This window comes from Electrophorus electricus, chromosome 3 (assembly GCF_041902795.1).
Source record: "Electrophorus electricus isolate QZ-2024a chromosome 3, ASM4190279v1, whole genome shotgun sequence".
Lineage (NCBI taxonomy): Eukaryota > Metazoa > Chordata > Actinopteri > Gymnotiformes > Gymnotidae > Electrophorus > Electrophorus electricus.
Window position 1 is genome coordinate 22,699,491 of NC_137499.1, and position 15,000 is coordinate 22,714,490.

At 44.4% G+C, this 15,000-nt stretch overlaps 1 protein-coding gene across 5 annotated transcripts in view; it reads right to left on the reverse strand.

Moving 5' to 3' along the window:
- septin9b (septin 9b) overlaps window positions 1-15,000 on the reverse strand; it is a 43,984-nt gene that overhangs the window by 6,890 nt on the left and 22,094 nt on the right. For 2 of the 5 annotated variants that reach the window (XM_027012321.3, XM_027012322.3), the window contains 4 exons: window positions 1,399-1,587; window positions 564-692; window positions 179-260; window positions 1-85 (listed from right to left, as the gene is read on the reverse strand). The exon at window positions 1-85 is cut by the window's left edge and continues 53 nt beyond it. In XM_027012321.3, the coding sequence (XP_026868122.2) occupies window positions 1-85; window positions 179-260; window positions 564-692; window positions 1,399-1,587 (485 nt within the window). Of the gene's footprint in view, window positions 86-178; window positions 261-563; window positions 693-1,398; window positions 1,588-2,566; window positions 3,550-11,864; window positions 11,979-15,000 lie in introns of those variants that run through there. The other 3 variants (XM_027012323.3, XM_081710666.1, XM_081710665.1) reach the window with 3 other exon arrangements.

Sequence of the window (15,000 nt, forward strand, 5' to 3'; positions counted from 1 at the left end):
GATGCGTTTCTTCCTGTTAATGTTGATCTCCTCCTGTAGGTACTGCTCATACTGCTCATTAATGAACTTCATAATGGGCTGCCAACTACAGGGAGAACACACGCACGCACACACACAGTGAGCACAAAGCAAGGTAATGCCGTGTGGTGTGTAAGAGTAGTGGAGGGAATGCTGTTACCAGTTCTCATTGTTGATCTGGTCTCCAAATCCTGGTGTATCAATTACTGTTAGTTTCATCCTCACCCCTTTCTCTTCAATATCTACAATGCACACACACACACACACACACACACACACACAGAGTTACAACAGTGCACATGAACTAAGTATGCCACAGACTAGTACTGTGCTGCTCATCAGCAGTTATATAATAAACAATTATATCATACGAATATCTGAATATAAACCTGTCTCTATCTATTCGTTCCAGTATATATATATATATATATATATATATATATATATATATATATATATATATATATATATATATATATATATGTGTGTGCGCGCGTGTGTGTCTGTGTGTCAGTGCATGTGTGTGTGTGTGTGTGTGTGTTTACCATGACTGATGGATTTGATCTCGATGGTTTTGGGAATCCTCTCCTCATCATCAGGCTTCACAGACCTCCGGCTCACTTTAGACTTGAACAGAGTGTTGATCAGTGTGGATTTACCCAGCCCGCTCTGACCTGTACACACACATGTATAAACAGACATAAACACACACAGGAAGGAATAGACCAGTGCAGCCATCACGCTACAGCAGTACAGACATAAATAACAAATCATTACATTTACAAATAACATTCATTTATTCAGATTTGTTATTTATATTCTTTGCACTATGCCTGATTCCCAACAGTAGTGTGGGTTAGGGTTGGTGTGTGTGTGTGTGTGTGTGTGTGTGTGTGTGTGTGTGTGTGTGTGTGTGTGTGTGTGTTTGTGTGAGACTGAACATAGTCCCTCATTTCCTCCATTCTGTGTGTGGCTATAATCTCATCACCTCTTCTTCCGGCTTCACTGTACACACACAGACACACACACACACAGTTTTTGGAAACAGTGTACCTCAGTGCAACAGTACACCTCAGGCATTGAGTTTGCTCTGCTTCACCTACATCGAACGCAGAGCGAAGTGCCTTATGACATCCACCGCTATCCCACGCGAGGCTGGCGCCCACCCAAACTCCAGCTAGTCATTAAGCCACTGAACTGTGAGCACGGGCTGACGCACACCAGTGCGCACCCATCGCACGGTTGGCTAGGGCTTAAGATAGACAACTAGCCATGAGTCAGCTTATAGCGGGCAGACGGGGCTGGGGTGAGCAGAAGCACATGATCCCGTTAGTGTGTGCTGTCGGTAATTGTGTGTGCTGCCCGGCTGGCTCCACTCACCCACTGCCATGATGTTGAGCTCAAACCCCTGTTTCATAGCCTTCCTCCTCATCTGCTCCAGGACAGAGTCGACTCCCACGTAGCCAAACTCCGCCCCTGCCTTTTCGCCCCGCCCCACCGGCTGAGGCTGCTGTGCTGTTTTTGCTGCGTCTGCCATGTTGCCGTAGAAACTGCTGATGATCTCTGACCCTGGTGGTGGAGTGAGACAGCTTTGACGGATGTCAGTAGGTGATACACTCGCGTAGGCTTCACACGCATCTTCAGTGATCCTCAAACCTGTGTACTAAACTCTATTACAGGTTTTTTCTGTTTTAACTGTTTGAAGGACAATCCCTGGACTTCAGGTACCCACATGCTCTGCACAATTTAGTGTTTAGTGCCCAGTGTGACATTCTTGCAACACTGTCTGAGTGGAACTCCTGGCAGGTGAACCAGAACTCCAGGGCTGTGTGCTCTGAACCCTGCAGTGACAGAGCTACGTTGCCATTTTGGCCACAGGGAGAAAAACCTCATCCCGCACTGTGTTTCCCCAACATCTAAAAATCAAACCCTGAAATGTTGATTCAGTGCTCAGATGAATATCTTTGCAGTGGGTAAATCAAATCCAGCGTCAAATCCAGATAATCCAAACAGCAAAGACTAGAACCGCTAAGTAAACAAACAATTTATAGCTGACAAAGTACCACACAATAGGGGAGATTTAGATAGTGGGAACTGGTAGCAACTCACACTTGAGAGATAATTAAATAGAAATAAATCCTTGCCAAAATCTCCGAATCAGCACCTACAAATACAGAAGAAAGCCGGGATTTGGGCTTTGAGTTTCGACATGGTCACAGCCTGGTGGCAGAGTGCAAAAACTCGAGACATGAGGGGGAAACATGTAGACGCTAGTACTCCATTCCATCCAGAGCAGTGCTATTTCACAACCCTTACCTAACAAAGAGAGAGAGAGCCTGACAGAGAGAGAGAGAGAGAGAGAGAGAGAGAAAAACAAAGCTTTTTTACAAGCTGGGACTTCCTCCATATGTCTGTCTAGACACTAAAAACAAGAATGAGAGAGAGAGAACGAGAAAGAGAGACAGGGCGAGAGAGAAAAAGATAGAAAGAGAGAGTGAACGAGAGAGCGAGAGAGAGGCCAGATCCCAAAGAGCCAGACTAAACTCACACACTCCGCTGCTGTGGTCAGCCCTCCAGTACGTACAGCAGCCGCTGACCTTTGCAGACAGGAACATAGCTCATTCATTTTCCTTTGTGATGTCACTTATTACCTCCCCCGGCAGGAGGACGATCCGACACCCACCACCAATCAAAACATCGCATGTCATAAATCGCATCATGCACATGCTAAAGAGGGGAGGACAAACTTCACTAGCACTCCAGGTGGGTGACCTGTTCATACCAGTTCAAGCGATGACGCCACTTTCACACGAGCCTAAGCGTGCTCGCCGTGAGAGTTGTTCCAATCGTTACGTAGTTGATGAGCTGCTACAAGTCTGATAGGAAGCTGCATGAGCTGTATGCCAGCACTACGTCCTTCAGTGAAGAATATTCTACACAGAAATGTACATCTCCATCTTTTTGGTGTCTCTCTGTGTATCTCAAAGAGATACTGATACAGACACAAATAAATAATGTGTGTGTGTGCGTGAGTGTACATGTTTATATTATCTCCGTAGGAACCAAATGTCCCTGCATCTAACATTTTTACTTTCATTTGAAAAACTAAAAGAAACTGTCCTTTTGGTTACTGAGATTAAGGTTGCGGTCAAGTGTAGGTGTTAATTAGATCCAGTAATCATGTCAATGGAAGGTCCCTACAAGGATAGTAAACAAGACTGTGTGCTTGTGTGTGTGTGTGTGTGTGCGCGTGTGTGGGTGCTCTGCAGGCTTTCTTCACTATCACAGTATTCAGGAAATAGTGCTAACTTCCTTCACTCAGCAAGCCATTTCCTGTCATAAGAGTGAGACACACTCCATGAGAGAGCACCCCCCTTCACACACACACACACACACACACACACACGCACACACACATAAATAGATACAAACTCTTTGTGAGAATAATAGCTGCTACAACAACTGCAAAGCAAAATATAATAAAAATAAAGAAAGAAATAATATTTACATTTACGAAATTTTGCAGAGGCTGTTTTCCAGAGTGACTTACAAAAGTGCTTTGCCATTTAACAAACTAGCACTTATTGTTTATTACACTTATCATTGTTTAAGATAGACCTTATGTATTTTGTACTTCTAGTCATCAGCACTCTGTATTTCTACAGTATTCTAGATCGTTGGTATCTTGGACTTGAACCTACTGTACTGGCTAGAATGTATTCTACGAGGAAATGACAAAGCACTTTTGTAAGTCGCTCCGGATAAGAGCGTCTGCTGAATGGCATAAATGTAAATGTAAATGTACTCACAGATTACATCCTAGCCAGTAGAGTAGGTTAGTAAGGCATCAAAACTCCACGGCTCTTTACTGTACACTTAATGTTGCAAACACTTGTACATGGCACTCAGTACAACTCGAACTGTGCAGTTCACTGGATGGTCATCAGGACTTTTCTGTTTGGCCCAGACCAAGGGCCCCTACACCTCACCTCAGAGTCAGCCCCGCCCACAGCCTCCACCTCAGAGTCAGCCCCGCCCACAGCCTCCACCACAGAGCCAGCCCCGCCCACAGCCTCCACCACAGAGCCAGCCCCGCCCACAGCCTCCACCACAGAGCCAGCCCCGCCCACAGCCTCCACCACAGAGCCAGCCCCGCCCACAGCCTCCACCACAGAGCCAGCCCCGCCCACAGCCTCCACCTCAGAGTCAGCCCCACCCACAGCCTCCACCACAGAGTCAGCCCCGCCCACAGCCTCCACCTCAGTCAGTCCCGCCTACAGCCTCCACCTCAGAGTCAGCCCCGCCCACAGCCTCCACCTCAGAGTCAGCCCCGCCCACAGCCTCCACCTCAGTGTCAGCCCCGCCCACAGCCTCCACCTCAGTCAGTCCCGCCCACAGCCTCCACCTCAGAGTCAGCCCCGCCCCCCAGACATCTCATGAGGGATGTGGTCTCTCAGTCTGTGGACACTTTTCCCTCAATCACCCCAAAATAATCAGGAGGGGGAAAAGTGAGAACAGAACTCAGTATTCCTAATTAGCATAATGCTAACTGACCCGGAGAGTTCCCATTCATTGTTTGCCATCTCTGTATTTTATAGGCGAGGTATTCTTTAAAGAGCATAGCATGGCATTCCTAACATGTTCTTAGGCTGCAGTACAATATAACATACACTACGGACACTGTATACACACGTGGGCAAAGGGAGAAAACACCCAAACTCCAAGTGAAATTTAATCATCTTAGCAACAAACCATTAGTCATAAAATGAATAAAACCTAAGATGTGTCTATTGCTCTGTGCAGCACAGACTTCTTCATTTGAGGACTACAAACCAATTTGTTTCTTCATGGCATGTGAGCTGCACTTTACAGAGAAAAAAAAAATCACTTTTACTACTATTGTTTGTTACTTTTTTTGTAGTGAAATTGACTTGTTGGTCCTTTAATGTGACATTTTTAGCAGAATTTTGCAGCAGAGCACTAAAATTCCCACAACACAGAAGTACGCTATGTGTGTATAAAATATAGTTTCAGTTCAGCAATAGCAGGAGAAGGTGTTCCATGACAAAGTTGTCCTCTCTGGCCTAAATTCCAGGCTAGAATGAATGTGAGCTGGTCGGCAGGGGCTGTCGGGCTTGGGAGAAAGACCTGCCATGAGGCCACTGGGATTAAGACTAAAACCCTGAGGCAGGCTGGCACTGGGCATGTGCCATCGGCACCTGTTGAAGCCATCTGCCGACAAACGCACACACACACACACACACACACACACACAGCACTCAAAACAAGAGGACTCAAAGAGTTGATTCATAGTGAAGTCGCGTAAAATCGGTTTAAATGCAAATCGATGCAAATACATACACACACACACACACACACACACCACAGAAAGTGAAGGAAAAAGAGGCAGAAATAAAGAAAGAGAACGAGAGAGAAAGAGAGAGAGAGAGAGAGAGAGAGAATGAGAAGAAATTATTCAAACTTCTGTCTCAGTTTTAAAAGTTTTAGGTGACAGCAAAATCTAAATATTCGTCTGAAAGTTCAGGCAGGTCTTGTTTGTGAGAATGGATAAGAGCGTGGTATGATAGGATCAATGTGTGCAGGGCAGGAGGATATTTATTGGATGGAGTGTTGTGTTCTCTGCATGGTGCAGCCGCTGAAGGCGTTTCACAAGCACTCAAGTTCACCTTCCTAAGCAAAGCCAGCCACCAGATCCATCCACACGCACACACACACATCCACACACACACACACACACACACACACATGCACAGAGACACACAAATACACGCATGAACATGCAAAACTGCTGAAACGCACTCAACACAAGTCTGGATGCGAAGTCATATGCAATGACGTGATCGAATCTCTTCAAACCCGACGTACTAAATGTCAAGAGACACTATAAGCATCACCAACCTCTCACAGAACAGTCAAATACTTTAAGTTCCACAACTATATCAGTAAGGTTTGCCTGCTGAGTAACCTGTCGACCGGCTAAATAAGGATGTGTCGGACCACTGCGTGGGGAATCACTGGAACTACTTTAACACAAGCCTCAGTTAAGACACAAACACAACCAAGCACGTTTGCACTGGTAAGAGCTATGTCTGGAAATTTAGCATCACATGCTGAGAATGAGAAGAATAGCAAGTCCATGTTTGAGGTTTACTCTGCAGGAGTGAGCTGGGGTTACACACTGTGATCACGAACACTCCGGGAAGTTCTGAAACCTGTACAGTCAGGACGATACAGAAGAGCAGAGAGCAGAGAAGCAGAAACAGCTAAAGCAAGGGTTCACACACACACACACACACACACACACACACACACACACACACACATGCACACGCACACACACACACACGCACGCACACAGCCTTGAATATGCACACACACATTCACACATACTCATATTTTAACTTGAGAAGAGAAATAAATATTTAGTAGAATAACCCCAAGTTTCACTCCCAGCTTTCCTGTGTTGTATGCTGTGTTCCTGTGCTGTTCACCAGATATCCATATTACTCATTAAATAAGATTTGGTTCAGCTAATCACCTAATCAGTACCTCATTACAGGGCATTTGTCAGAATTCAACAGGCACTGGAGTACAATGGCTGCCTTACATGTAGAGATGCTGTTTGGAGGGGCTTTGTCCAGAGCGACATATAACGACACACTTATGTCCTGAGTGTGTGAACATGCATATGTGGTCGTACCTGCTGTAATGAGCCATAATGAAAACTGTACGTTCTCTGGCATATAAAATGTATCCTCCATATGCGTGTGCGTTAGTGTAAACAGGAAATGATAAGCTTACCGCTGCACCTGACACACACACACACACACACACACACACACACACACACACACACACACACACACACACAACTTTACATATTTGCTTTCTCCTAGAAAGAAAGCTTAGTGTACACTTGCAAAAAAAGGAAGAAGGTGACATAGGGACAGCTCTTCTAACCCTACCTGTGTGTAAAATCTAAATGTACATTTAAATAAACTAACCAAGGAACAGTGATGATGAAAACAGATACATAAATCTTGCCAGGTTTATGGTAAAATCAGAAACAATCTCAGTCGTGAGCCCTCCGGCCTAAATGCAGTGTTCCACAGTTCCTATTTCTGTTTTTGTTTGTTTGTTTTGTTTTTGCAGCCGTTCCCTGAGGTTCGTGAAGCATAGCGGAGCGCTGCTTCCCTTCCCCAGAAACCCTACCTCTCCCGGCAGGACACGGGCCTGGGAGTCCCTCTCTAAAGCATGTCCAAGCTCTTCCAGAAACCATTCAGCCAGAGGGAAGCCGGGAAACCATTTAATTGCCGCAAACATGCAATTTCCCCACTGCGTTCGTGGCGAGCGCGGCAGGGCTGGACTCCGGGCCCGGGGCTTAGAGGACTGATCCACACGCCGCTCCACAAGCTGGTGTATGCACCTTCTAATGGTCAACTATGACTATATAAGTACCACCCGCTAACTGGAACGTGTAGTAGTGCTTTAGGGCTCCGACAGGTGTGACTGGGTTGTGAGAGACCCAGCGTTCGAACGCTTGGGACGTTCAGGATTTGGGATCTCACACTTCCAAGTCAACCAACCTGCACACTGTCTAATAAGTGAGAGCTCTGTTTATGATGTAACAATTAGCATCTGGTCCGTCCCAACAATTTCGGGCAGATTACATTCTAGAGTGATGCCTAAAATCCCAGAACTGCATATTCCAAAGATAAAATAAGGTAAAATAATTCCCCCAGTTACCAGTCTGTTTGACTGCCACAGGTTGTTTCCCCAGTTCTCTGAGCACATTTGGAGAAGAAAGTGTTCCTAAATGTTTCCCACGTGCTCGCACTCGCTCTCGCTCTTTCTCTCTCTCTCTCTCTCTCTCTCTCTCTCTCTCTCTCTCTCTCTCAAAAAGATATACAAAGGTTCGAATTACATGGCGTGTTTCAGGAGAGCGGGCAGATGTGTCCCAACAGAGCGAAACCATCCTCTGAGTTTCAGCGTGTCTGGATTACATGCGTTCCAGATGCATAGGAGGGTCCGAGACGTGTGAGCAGAGCGCGTACAATGCACCTGCAGTGAAGGTGTGTTTACATTTGACTCCCAGCGCCCGGAGCACAAATCCATGTTCAGATCTATATTCAGATCCATAGGCATAATGCCCGTGATGGGGAACTACAGGTAATAGAGGAAATGTGAGCTCTGTGTGACGATATGTTTTGTTTATTTTTATATTCTCATATCTAAAATTAGTGACAAAAACACTGTGGCTCATTCAAAGACATACAACAGTAACATGGTAAGTAAGCATAACCATGTGTGCAGATATATACACACATACCCTGCATCATGACTGTGGTAATATAAATATTATTTAACTTCAGTTATTAAAGTAATAACTAATATACTTTAACTGCACCCCTGGTTCTCTTCCTCAGTTTGGACAGAGCACTCTCCACCATTTCACTGCGCGTTATACTGTGTATGACTATGTATGTGACGAATAAACCAAACTTGAACTTGAACTTAACTGCCAGTGGCACTCATTTCAAATTATTCCACACTTAATAAGTTAACAGAAGTTAACAGTAATATGCAATCTCTGCAGCAAAGCTTCACTGCGATACAGCTCACAGATGCCAAACCATGAAGGGGTGAGGCTGTCCGTGCACATCACAGCACAAGTAAAGTTTGAATTAGAATTGGAATTGGAATGCTTTATTTAAATTGTGCATGAGTACAACAAAATTAGAGAACCATACTCTATAGTGCTAAACATTACATAAACCACTAAGAGGAACAATGACAAGCTATTAAAACATCTATTTGTTAAAAGTAAATTGAATGGGTCCAGGACTGCACTGGTCAGACGTTAGCATGACCACACTGCCGTTAACATTTGAATTGACTTGAAAGGGGGGAGGAGAGGAAACTCTACTTCATCTAACCTCCCTCCCATGCAGAACGTGACCTTTGACACCACATGTCACTAAAGCAGATGTTGAGGGATGGGGCTTCTGCCAGGAACCTTCTAGAAAGGAGATCACATGACAGACAGAGGCAGTGACAGGGTGTTCAGCGTCATCACCGCTGACAGAGAACATGGTGACAACCTAAACGTTTACACTGCAGGGTGGGTAACAATGGACAATGTTCTGTTACTGCCATTAATGAAGGAATTCGTTCAAAGGTCCTGTGGGGTGAAGTGTGTGTGACCCTGTTACGACCTTTTATAAGCAGAGCGCTGTTCTGACCATCGGCCCTGTCAGCCAGTTAAATAACTCAGCTCCTTCTGAGGCCCTACGCAACTGTGGAGTGCCGTGCCCCTTCAGATCTGTCTGCATTGTAACGCTTTTATGAATTCACCAAAACTGAATGGCGACGTTTAATTTAATTATCATTGGCTAAAATCAAAACCTTCCAATTACGGCAACTGAATCTTCTTCAGAGCTGGGTAAAGGGGGCAGTCTAGAGGGAAATGGACAATTTAGATTAGAGATGACTTGGCAGGCACACTACAGTTCTGACCACATCAGCGAGCTGTGTGAGAATCTCTTAAACATCAGCTTTCCTACACTTAGACAGTTTCTACTTATTATCCTCCAATGACCTTTCATCCTCTGTCTACCTGCCTGATAACACACACTAGGTATACTAGTCAGTTCAGCTCTCTCCAGCTGCCTCCACACTAGCCAGGCTTCGGCTGGGAGATTTCTAAGCCGTATGAATGAAATAGAACCGACAAAAACAAAGCGACGCTTCGAGGTCAGTTCAACTGCTGGAGTGTTTGTGGCTTTACAACGACATTCAAGTGTGAACGAGGACGCACACACACACACACACACACACACACACACACACATACACACACACAGAATCTTGTAGCCAAGTGAATACGGCACAGAAACAAGCAAGACCAATCTTTTAAAGTCTATGTAAGAAAAATGTACAGTTTTTTCTTCAGCATTAAATGTTAAAGAAACACTTCAGCCAATAAGACTAATGTAGTTAACAGTGTTAGCATCACCTTCTAAACAGAGACAAACTACCCACTACTACGTTACATTCCCTCTCAGCAAGCTTTGTTTTTTGGGTGAAGTATTCCTTCAACACAATGATATAGTCAGGTCTTAAAATAGTTCTTCTATTTTAAATTACATTCTAAAATCTCAATGAGACATGCAATTCAGAAAATCACTCGAACTGGAGGTGACACTTCCTCCGAGACTGAGGCTCACTTTCTCAGTGAGCATTACAGGAGGCACAAGGGAGCTGGTTTCAGATGAGCACGGTCACTCTTTCCAACGTCAAGACAGAAAGGGCAAACCAACAGAGCCCTGGTGTGTATTTGAGCAGAGGAGCTGTCTGTAAAGACTTATGAGACAGTCCTACTATTAGCATAATCAAGACATTAGCTGGACTTTTAACATCTTAAATGGAGACATGCGACCACATCTGTAGAACAGGGTACTCAGTCCTGCCCATGGATATCTGACTCCCTGCAGGGTACTGCCATTGTTAGTCCTATAATCAAGATCTTCAGAAACTTCTGAATGTTAGGGTCAAGTATGCTGGATTAGCATTCCAGCAAAGCTCTGTGGGGAATAAGGTATGCCGGAACAGGGTGGACACTTCTGCCATGAGATGCTCAGGCCAAGAGGAGAATGTGGTCATCGTTCACACAGGAGACAAGATGACAGGCATTCCACTGTCACACGTAAACGACGGGGATAAGGATGGGGTTGGTTACGGAAGCACCGGGAGGACAGCGGAAGAGAAAATAAGGTACAAAGAACCTGGCTGAGGGAGAAAGAAAAACCCTTAACCACAGACCTTTGTGACTTTAGCACTACTGGAGGAATATTTCTGCTGGTACGTGGTAAAGCAGAACAGAGAAACAATCACAGTATGAGAGTGGTCACACACCTGATGTCTACTCACACACGCTCACACACTCAAAGACATGCATGCACATAGGTGCTCACAGTCTCATACACGCATGTACACACTTATAGAAATGCACAAATGTGTATGGAACTCGGCAAAAACCACAGGGTTAGTAAACTATTTTTGCTGTAAGAAGAACATGGAGCAGTTAATCAAACTTAAAGTGAACTCGTAAGACAGAAAATAAAGCAAGGAAACCTAGATCAGTTTACAAAATCCACCAGAATCAGAGTGAAGAGCTAGAGCAGCCTCCATGTGTTTCTGGAGAGTGACAAAAGACAGAGAGAGAGAGAGAGAAAGGAACGAGGGAGGAAGAGGGGTCAATCCCTTCAGCGGAGCTCATCTGTTCTAGTGTGTGTGTGTGTGTGTGTGTGTGTGTGTGTGTGTGTGTGTGTGTGTGTGTGCTGGAAAGAAAGATGAAGAGAATGAAAGTGTATGTTGGGGAGGTGGGGGATGTGTGTGTGTTTGTGTTTGTGTGTGAGTGAGTGAGTGTGCACGGGAGGAGGGTGTGTGTTGTGACCGAAACACAATGCTCAATAAACTCTGGCCAAATTTTCCCCTGCCCCCTTTACTCGTCACTCTCACAAAAACCCAGCTGGGATACCTGAGATAACATACACACACACACACACACACACACACAAACACACACACACACACACAAACACTCACTCACTCACACACACACTCACTCATTCACACAAACACACACACACACTCACTCACTCACATACACACACACACACACACACACTCACTCACTCACATACACACACACACACACACACACGTCTGAACAGGAAATGCATGAAAAATCAGAAAGAACATGCAGCACACATGGAGTGAAAAGAGAAACATGGAGAAACATGGAGAACAGATAAATGACTCACCCTTCTTTAGCAGACTCACTCTATGCGCTTGCGTCTTCTCTCTCTCTCTCTCTCTCTCTCTCTCTCTCTCTCTCTCACACAGTTACAGACAGCTTGTAACGGCAGCTGGGCTTGGCTAGTCATCCAAGACCACGCCCACTCCCCAGTCACATGACACAGGCCAGCCAGTCAGAGTACAACCCCCCATTCAGTGGAGTAAAGCTTGTGTCGTGTGTATGCACACTCACACAGACGTGTGTTGGCTTGTTGGCAGACATCAAATAAAATGTGTTTCAATCACTACAATATATGGGGATTGCTGCATTTGTGTTCTAGGGTTGTGGTTTAATATTGGAGTGAACCAGAAGGTTTTACAAGTTGTTAAAGGCAACATATGTACAAAGAGGTGTATTCACTTTAACATCCGTGTGTGCTTCTATCTGTGTGTGTGTGTGTGTGTGTGTGTGTGTGTGTGTGTGTGTGTGTGTGTGTGTGTGTGTGTGTGTGTGTGCCAGAACATTGGGTCATCTTTTTCTTGCTCCATCCCATGTGTCTGATAATAGCCATGTCCTAGAGCAGGTGAATCATGGATGTGTGTAGTGATCCTTGCCTTCTGTTCTCTCTCTCTCTCTCTCTCTCTCTCTCTCTCTCTCTCTCTCTCTCTCTCTCCCTCTCTCTCTCCCTCGCTCTCTCTCTCTCTGCAGCCTCTTCTCAGCCACAGCATGGTGGAACCTCATGGAAAATCAGTTTAGTCACCATATCTTTTAATATTCAAACACAGCCAGTATTTAGAATGTGTTTGTGTTTCCATGAACAGACGTGTTTCATGTTTTAGGTGTCACTCCACCATTCAGAAAAATTTCAATTTGTGCAATGCTGCATATTGTTTCTCTCTTACATTATCTCATTACAGTATTGTTATTGTATATATATATATATATATATATATATATATATATATATATATATATATATTTTTTTTTTTTTATTATTTTTTTTTTTTAAATTAATTATTTAATTAATTAATTAATTAATTTATTTATTTATATATATATTTTATCTCTACTTTTTGCCCAGTTGTTTACTACAGGCCAAAAATAACAGTGTAAGCTTAAAGGAAATCTGCAGCTGTTTTGCAAGCTGTGAAAATTTCAGCAAAACAAAACCAAGGGGGGGAAAGTCAAACTTGTAAACACACAATCCATAAACACAACTGAGGGGGAAAAGCAGAGAAAGGCAAAACATGTCAGTCGGAGGCAGTGAGGTGGTGTTGGGTTGTTCTTTGATGCGTGTAACGTTTAAAGGAAACCACAACTCTGCTCTAGAGCAAGACGAGAGCGCAACAGCATTTCAGAGCTCTCAGAACCGTTATACACACAGCACCTGTCACACTGCAGTCAGCCTGGGCAATCTGACACGCAGGCAGATATGGAAGTCTGACATGCAAGTCAAGTAATAATAATAATAATAATGATAATATAACGTTTTAAGTTTTAAATTAACTGTTTGGTTTTTTTTCCGGAAAGCAATTACTCCTCATTTATAAATGTAACAACATTGTGATTGTGTTAAAGGCCCTGAGTAACAGTATAAACCCAAATGTTTGGACCTTGTGCCTGGATTAGTCCGATTCCTCCTGTACTTCCAGTACATATGGATTTACGATTTACTACTGAAGAACCTGAAGAACCAATAATAGTTCTTGGAGGAACCAGTCAGGGATCCAAAAGGGATCTTTTAAGCAGAGGTTTTACGAAGAACCTCTTTTGAAAATAATCTTAAAGTACTACCTATTACATGGCTAAATTCTAAGCAGGGAATTTTCTTTGCATTGCTGTAGCTCTGGTGCTCGTCTGAAAAGCCGTCGCCTGTGAGGGATATTATATTATCAGGACATTATCAGGCTTCCAGAATCCCAGAGTCTGAAGGTAGGCATCGCTGTGTGGACACTCAGGGCACTAACAGGAAGCCACGCAGCCAGAGCTGGGTTTCGCTGGCTCAGGGAAGAGCTATTTCTGTGGCCATTTGAAAAGAGCTACGTCAAGTCGATGACTTTAATACAGCCAAGTTGTTAAACTAATGTAATACACTCAGGGCATTTAAGGCAGGGAGGACAGAGAGCAGAAGAGAAGGAAGCTGAAGGAGAGAAAGAGAGAGAGAGAGAGAGAAAGAGAGAGAAAGAGAGAGAGAGAGAGATATTATTTGCTATCGACTTCCTTCCTTTTCATGATTGCACACACTGATAACTAGATAAGTCCTTAGAGCTTTGACAAGACAACTTCCCTTTCTCTCAGTAATCACACACACACACACACATACACACACACACAGACACACACACACACACACACACACACACAACCTCAATGGTATTCCCACCACAGTCAGCTTGTGCTTCAGCTTTGGGAGTGAACTGGTGTGTTATTGGAGAGCAGAAGTGTTTGCTATTCTACAACAGGGCTGTGTTCACCATTGTAGACTCAGAGAGCTTTGTAATGCAAATGAGTGTTTAGCTGTTTAAAATCAACTACCTAATGGGTATGCAGGCAATAAACAGAGAGGGAGGGAGAGAGGGAGAGAGGGAGAGAAAGAGAGGGAGGGAGAGAGGGAGGGAGAGAAAGAGAGGGAGGGAGAGAGGGAGATGCATGTGACGCCAATTTTGAAAGTGGAAGGCATGCTTGATAATGAATGCATATGGAATTGATTCTGCGGCCCAGTGGAGATCTAGAAGTGAGTCAGTGAGAAAGTTCTCTGTGCTCACAGAGATCTCTGCTGGCTGTGCTCCTGGTGCGTATCTCGGCTTCGCCTGTACCCTTAAGCCCCCCGGCATCCTTCCCACCAGCACTGCAAAGCCCAAATCTAGGAAGAACTTTGAAGGAACTTGCATTCTTCAGCTTCTGCTCCTCTGGCAACTTTCACTCATCAAGCACATGTGGTTAGTTCACTGCCATTTTACCAATGTGTTCAATTCCACTGCCAGCTCTGAGCTACAGCAGATGCCTCATATATATTTCACAAGTGAGCCAAAATAGGTCAGAAGCCTCTCCCGGGATAATATTAATATTTTATCGCCAGTGGTTGTTCTATCTTAAAATTAAAATTTGGTTCTTCGGCAGGTTCATGTTTTGTGGGAGAACGTTATTGCTAAGAGTGACTG